Source organism: Rasamsonia emersonii (assembly GCF_000968595.1).
Source record: "Rasamsonia emersonii CBS 393.64 chromosome Unknown ctg1118621760037, whole genome shotgun sequence".
Taxonomy (NCBI): Eukaryota; Fungi; Ascomycota; class Eurotiomycetes; order Eurotiales; family Trichocomaceae; genus Rasamsonia; species Rasamsonia emersonii.
In genome coordinates this window covers 112,808-119,660 of record NW_013563250.1, presented here as the reverse complement: position 1 = coordinate 119,660, position 6,853 = coordinate 112,808, and the positions used below count along the sequence as shown (strand labels likewise).

The following is a 6,853-nucleotide window of genomic DNA, read 5'->3' as shown; positions in this document are numbered from 1 at the left end:
AGATCTGACAGCAGCAGCCCGTGTCATAGACCGCTCCAGCCGCAGGGCGGCATCTTCCTCCTCAGCCCACGCCAGCGCCTCATCCGGGAGCATGACTGCCTTGTCGATGGCGACGGGCAGACCGCGATGTCGGCCCCTCAGCATGACCGCTACAAGAACCAACTTGCTGATGGTGTGCCACCCGCCAGAAAACGAGTAGTTCTGGTCCGGCAGCCCGACGCTGATGCCCACGCAGCCGTAGGCGGACACGACCTCGAAGATGATGTTGAACGTCGAGAAGGCGACCGGGTCGCGCTCATAATTCGACGACTCCGCGATCGTGATGACCAGGATCGCCAGGCAGATCCACCAGATGTCGTGGCTGAGTTGGGAGCGGAGCTGCTGCCGGACAAAGTAGCTGCGCGAGGGGTTGTTCTCGTCAAAGCCCAGCACGGGCCCCCCGTTGTCCGCCGGAGTCTTAGATGAATGGAAGAGCAGGACTTTGATATGGTCGAATATGCTGCCTAGGGACGCATGCCGTCTTTGGTCGTCGGCCAGATTGTCGTTGGCGTAGATGCCCAGAGAGCGTTCTTCGTAGACGTTTGTGTTTCTGGGACGGTATAGTAAGTAACGCGGCTTTTAATGCGCCAGAAAAAAGAATAACTAACCTGATCGTCACTAGGACGGGATATGCTGACACATACTGGTCGTCCTGATGTCAGTATTCTTTTCACTTGGTCATATATCATATCAGGCAACAACTGACCATCATAAGAACTGTCGAAAATCAGTTTGAATGATCTATGTAAAACCTGGCGATGGCAAGGCAAACTTACCATAAAGAACAAGCAACCCCTGCTTCAGGTCGGCAATCGTAACAACATAGAAGCCTCCCGAGCGGACGGCTTGAGTTGCGTCAGCAAGATGTTTGTTATAAGATTTAGAGATCATCAACTAACCTAGGGCCTGAAACAGTCCGTCAAGAACTCGATAAGATCCCAGACTTTCGAGACTTTTGTTTCCGATAGACAGGATCTCAAAGCCAAGCCAATCAATTCCATTCAAAATAATGATCGTGCCTAACAGATACCAGGTGTGATGCGCCGGAAAGAGATGCGTATAAACCTATCACCCAGTTAGAATATTCATATTAGTTGGTATATTTCTGACTAAAATCCCAACACACCCTTCTAGGATGGTCCAAGATAAAATCAAGGACAGTCTTCCACTCCTGCCATGACTGGCCCTTCGGCAAAAGACATCGCATGGTCCAAATGATAAACCGAAGAAAACATGGATAGAGCGTGTTTCCCGCGAGGATCAGCATCCCCATCGTGATCAACATATAGGAACTGTTATACCCTGTTAGCCATCTCTACATGTCTTGCGTAGAAGTCATGCAAACCTGGTCTGTAAAACAGTCATGTTCTGATCAAGAAGAGACATGCCGTTGTTGCCGAAAGCCGAAACAGCAAAGAATGCCCCCGTCCAGAATGGCGCCAGGCCATTGACTCGTGCAACACTTGGGCGATTCACGGCGAGCCAGCTCCCACAACCGATGATGCCGAGGATGTTAAACAAGATGAAGTACAATGGGACAATAACGGACAAGAATGAGATCGCCTTGTATTCCACTCCGCCGAGCTTCTCACGCTCGGCAGGGGTCAGGCCAACAAACTGCGAATTTCGAGAGATGAATCCTTTTGAAGAAAAGTACTTCTGGGTGCCTTTGATGGCGCTTTTGATGAGTGACGGTCTCCTGTTGTCGACCATCAAGTTAGGGACTGCATCCTTCGGATGATGCAGATCAGGATGAGCCCCAACGCCCGCCATCGGGAAAACTCGATGGTGTCTTGCTCTTTCTCGGAAAGAGACACTTAATGTGAGCTGGTCGTCGTCCAGAGATCTGATCTGATCAACATCGTGAGGAAGGCTCGTGGGAGACGACTGTGTGTTCTCTGCACCATCACGAGTTGACCGTTGAATTTCGAAAGGGGCAGACTGTGAGCCTGAGGCAACGGCGCCACCAGGTGCATCTTCGACATCTCTTTTGGTCGTCACAGAATGTGACTTCCTCCTGAGCCTTGTGAGAGGCAAGTTTAGACTATGCTGGTGACCATGAGTTGAACTGTTCCGGGCAACATGTTCCTCAACAATGCCCTTGAATTTGGACTCGAAAGCCCGCTTTCGTACAAAGAGCACAGTGCTCGATATCAGAATTGGGGATCCCAGGAGGATGAGGGCGAAGAGCATCGCCTGCTGAAAGGATGTCAAAGTGGAAAGATTTATCTAACATATATGAGTAATTGATCCATCAAAAGCAGGACTCGAACGCAAATCAGAAAGGAAAGAAGACATACCGTATTTAATCCGGCTCCAGTCATGGCACTCATACACAGGAACAACGAGTCCGTGTAGCTGACGCTCCGAAAGGGTTCTGCTGCGCCCCAGAAGACTACACTCCAGACGAGGCTCATCATGATGAAGTAGATATAGTGCAAGGTGAGAAAGTTGAGAGGAGGCAGCACGTTCCGCATGCTGCGGAAGAGAGAGGTTCGCCACCCTTCTCATATCACATTAGCAGGTGGATATACACAGTATCATATATAATAAGATACAAGTGTGCAGAAGGCGTTTAATAACTTGGGCGATTTATCACTGAATAAATGGGAACTTACCAGCCATACTGATAGGTGGTGGGGGACTGTATGAATTTTTTTTTAGATCGAATTATCCTTACACCCTTTCCTGTCGAAAGGCAAAAAGAAAAAAAGAATATAATTCAACAAAAAGCCAGAGTAGCAGTCCCCTTTGACTGTTCAGATGAGCAAGCTGCGAATTGCTCTCTCGACTGTTTCGTTCTCGGCAACGGCGCGCGCTCAAGATCTACCCGTAAGACCCGATTGTCTCAGGGTCCCACACGCAAGAGATCCAAGACATTGTTAGAGAGGAAGAATCAGAGATGAATGGAGTCAATGGATTTCATGAAGTGATAGGAGGGAGGAGAAGAGGAGTTTCGACGCAGCAGCTTCTTACAGCAGGGCGCTGGGTCCTTTTTGTGAAAGAATGAAAAAAGAAAGCGGTGTGTAGTCTGCTTCCTAGCTGGGGAGGCAGGATCCGGCCCCGCCGGCCAAGCATGATCGTCTCGCCGATGACAATTATCAATATTCCCCCGTTGATATATTAATTAATCTATTAAATGCTATTATTATCACATGTCCCTTGTCTGCAGAGACTCTAGACCAAAGAGGTACTAGTCTATGAAATCGTCGCACAACATTTTTGTTTACTACGCACAGCCGGTGTGTTACCGAGTACAGTGGTTGATAATTCAGGAAAACAAACGGACGTCAAATCAATTTTATGTGCCCCAGAGTAGTCAAGTCCTTGGACCATATACAATACAAGAAATGATCTAAAAAAAAAAGGGAATGTACGAAAGATGAGATGTGCAGTACGTAGAAAGCCCGCACATATCGACCCTAAGTTAAATCTGCCACATGGCAGAACTATTCATCGTCCTCTTCCTCCTCGTCCTCCTCGTCGTCATCGTCAGAATCCTCCTCCACCTCATCTTCGCCATCCTCGTCGTCACTTACCACATCCTCCATCAGTTCGTCCTCGTCTCCATTCTCCCTCCTCCGCTTCTCTTCCTCCTGTCTACCCTTTTCCATAAGTGCCGCCCTCTCTTCACGCAACTTCCGCTGCGTCTTGACAAACGCACCGAGTGGGGTCGTCTCCCAGTCGGTGTCCTTCAGGAAAGACTCCACCTCAGCCCGATCTTTTGGCGCGAACGTAACCTTGGAGCGCCGCTCCTCGATCCATCGCGAGTTGAGCTCGATCTTTTGCACGAGCACCAGGATCATCTGATTGACTTTGCCGTTTTTGTTCCCGCTCGTACGAGATACCACCTCCTTGAGCCAGCGCTTCAGCATCACCACGACGGGGAGGGACAATTCTGGGAAAGCAATGTGCTTGCTCCAGAGGACGAAGAATTCGGATAGCAGTTCCGCGACCTGCTCGCCGACACCATCTTGGTAGACGCGGGTGCGGAGGTATGATTTCGGTGCACGAATGTTCGTATTGAAATCGAGGGGCTTGAGGGTGCTGGACTTGGGTTTCTTGCGCATCTCAGCCGAATTGAGCACTTCCAAGAGCGCAGGAGCCAGTGGGATGTAGGTGCCCGTCGTACGAGAGATCCGCAGTAGAGCACGGGTGAGTTGGAAGCGGAGTGGGAAATACTGCGGCGTGGGAATTAGGCGCATCGCACCGAGGGTAATCTGAACCACAGGATAGATAAGTGGTCGCAGTGCAGATTGCTTCCCAGCCTTGGCCTCCGTCAGGGCATCACAATGTTGCGAGAGCACCCGGGACCAGAAGTCAAGCGAGTGCACATATTGCCAGTTGTAGATGGTCTTGTAAGAATCTTTAGTCGGGTTTGTAATGCTTCCCCGGAGATGAATCGCCAGTTGGCGGATGAAAGTGAAGCCCGTCGTGTAAGAAATATTCTGATCAATTCCCCAGATCTCTGCAGCCGAGTTTTTCGTCAGATTGACTCCCGGAAGCGTGTGGACCGTCGTGTTGCGGCTTCCCTTGACAACACCCTCGTATGTGGCTTTCAAGACCGCTTCCCGGATCCCAGCATCTCCAATCACCATCAGGCGACGTAGGAGGAGAAATGCCGTAATCCGGGTGGCTTCCGTGTTGGAATAATCCGACCAAATGCCGACCACGGTCTTGACTAGCACCTTGAGTAGCTTCCGGAACTGTAGGAGGTATGGCAGCATGGGCTCGATCGACGAGAGAGTCAACTTCAGGGTGGGCGCGTCAGACAGGCTAGTAAGGAGCTGGTGGATGGAATAGGTATGGGACTTGATGAGCGGTGACAGGGTCTTGAACTTCTTCGAATCGAGCGATACTCTGACTTTGCCCGATGCGGTCTCCTTCACCGGCAAATGGTGTGCCAGGACCTTGGGCACCATTTCCAAACCAGTGACCAGCACCTGATGGTACACATCGGGATCAGAGATGGAGTATCTGGTGTTCTGGGTGTCCGCGTCGTGCATATAGGCTGCGGAGCGGAAAGCTAGCACTGCCTGCCGCATTGCCCGCATCGAATGCTGTTCTTGCATGGAATTCTGCCACTTCTTCACCATCGCAAGGGTGAGCTTGTTGTCCTCCGATTCGTCTTCGTCTTTCTTCTTTTTCTTCTTGGCGGGGCCCTCTTCCTCTGCATCGCTGAGTTCATCAACCTCCGCCAGATCACCATGATCGCCGAAGTCCAGTAGTTCGGCATCATTTTCCTGAAGATACTTGTAGAACTCCGGGTCCTTCTCCTTCAACGCTGCCAGCTGTCCCTTGTGTTCCTCGATGTCGCCCACACTGCTGGCCTGAGAGGACGCATCGTCGTCATCGTCACTCTCCACTGCTGAGCCCTCACTCTCTGCGCTTCCTGACTGCGAGGCCTCATCCTCCTGATCTTCCGTCCGCTTCCGCTTTCCGGTTTTCGGCGTCACGTCCTTCTTCTGCGCCTTCTTGCCGTTTTCCGTAGGGATATCGAACCCGCCGGCGAAAAAGTCGTCGACGTTCATTTCCGCAAAGGCCTTCTCCCTCTCCTGCTCCTTGGGGTCTTCCTGGCGCTCCGCAGCAGCCTTCTCCCGCAGTTCGGCATTTTTCGCCTTTTTCTTCTCTCTCAGCTGCTGCCGCTGCTTGATTTTGGCGATTTCCTTGCGCCGCTCGAGCACATCGTGCAGATGTTTCTTCTCGAATTTCTTGGTCGACTTCTTCAGTTTGCTGCCCATTGTGGCTAAACACAGTCGCTCTACAGCGAAAGGTGCTGTAGAATTGGGGCTGTCGACTGCTGGGTCGTGTGCTGTGCAGAAAAGTTGGTGTTCTGCGCATGAAATTTTAGCAAAAAAGTGCCCGGCAGAAAACGGCCGCACGGACCACCGGCCGCTCCCCGCCTTCCTCGTGGGCGTAACCCGCGCTGCCCGCCTCGACAGTCGCTGCCGTCACCAGGCGCCATGTATTCCCAGCGCCCTCTGTCCTATGCGCCTACGCCATACAGCTTTACGCCCAATCCGGCTCTGTCAGCGTCAATTAATCTTGATGAAGTGAGTTCATTTCAATGTAATACTTTTTTCTTTGTCCCTGCAGCTTGATTGACAGATGCTTTGCGGCAGGAAGTGAAGCTTGCGTCCAGCTCTGCGGAGCGGGACCTGTATGAATCGCTGGCCGAAATCTACAGCATTATCGTGACGCTGGATGGGCTAGAAAAGGCTTATATCAGAGATGCCATCTCCGAATCAGAGTACACGGAGACGTGCGCCCGTCTTCTCAAGCAGTACAAGTCCACTTTGAGCGATGAAGCGGTCGCACGTGAGTTTGTCGACCTCGACACTTTCAAGCGCACTTGGGGAGTAGGCCTCTCTGGTCCCGTCGTCACGTCTCACACTAACATGCGCAGTTGGAATGTCCCAGAGCCACTGAACGTCTCCGGATCGGCTTACCGGCAACTGTCGAGCAAGCTCCCCATGGCACTCATACACCAAGCAACGGCGCGTCCGGCGCGGCTCCCTCCGGCGGTGCCTCTGGCAGTCTTATCCTGACAGCCACTGAGAATTTCATTACCTTCCTGGATGCGCTTAAATTGAACATGGTGTCGAAGGATGCCCTTCACCCGCTGCTGTCGGAGGTGATCCAGTCAGTCAACAAGGTGACGGATCGAGACTTTGAGAATCGGGGCAAGATCATCCAGTGGCTCATCACGCTGAACCAGATGCGGGCCACAGAAGAACTGAGCGAGGAGCAGGCGCGAGAGCTGGCATTCGATATTGAGCAAGCATATCAGGGGTTCAAAGCGACACTAAGTTGA

At 51.8% G+C, this 6,853-nt stretch overlaps 3 protein-coding genes across 3 annotated transcripts; 1 reads left to right on the top strand and 2 right to left on the bottom strand.

The window, feature by feature from the left end:
- On the bottom strand, nucleotides 1-2,459 carry T310_2749 (Potassium transporter; the record flags this gene model as incomplete). Its single annotated transcript, XM_013474414.1, has 8 exons — nucleotides 1-589; nucleotides 648-691; nucleotides 746-756; nucleotides 816-884; nucleotides 939-1,104; nucleotides 1,166-1,331; nucleotides 1,385-2,268; nucleotides 2,340-2,459. Coding segments are annotated over 8 exons (2,049 nt in total), but the record flags the coding sequence as incomplete, so codon positions are not given.
- A 1,029-nt stretch (nucleotides 2,460-3,488) lies between these two features.
- Nucleotides 3,489-5,780, bottom strand: T310_2748 (Ribosome assembly protein Noc2; the record flags this gene model as incomplete). The annotated part of the gene is made up of 1 exon (XM_013474413.1): nucleotides 3,489-5,780. The coding sequence occupies one exon, from the start codon at nucleotides 5,778-5,780 to the stop codon at nucleotides 3,489-3,491; it is 2,292 nt and encodes a 763-aa protein (XP_013329867.1).
- Nucleotides 5,781-6,002: 222 nt separating this feature from the next.
- On the top strand, nucleotides 6,003-6,853 carry T310_2747 (Vacuolar protein sorting-associated protein Vps28; the record flags this gene model as incomplete). The annotated part of the gene is made up of 3 exons (XM_013474412.1): nucleotides 6,003-6,092; nucleotides 6,162-6,398; nucleotides 6,446-6,853. 3 exons carry the CDS (start codon nucleotides 6,003-6,005, stop codon nucleotides 6,851-6,853), a joined length of 735 nt encoding a protein of 244 aa, XP_013329866.1.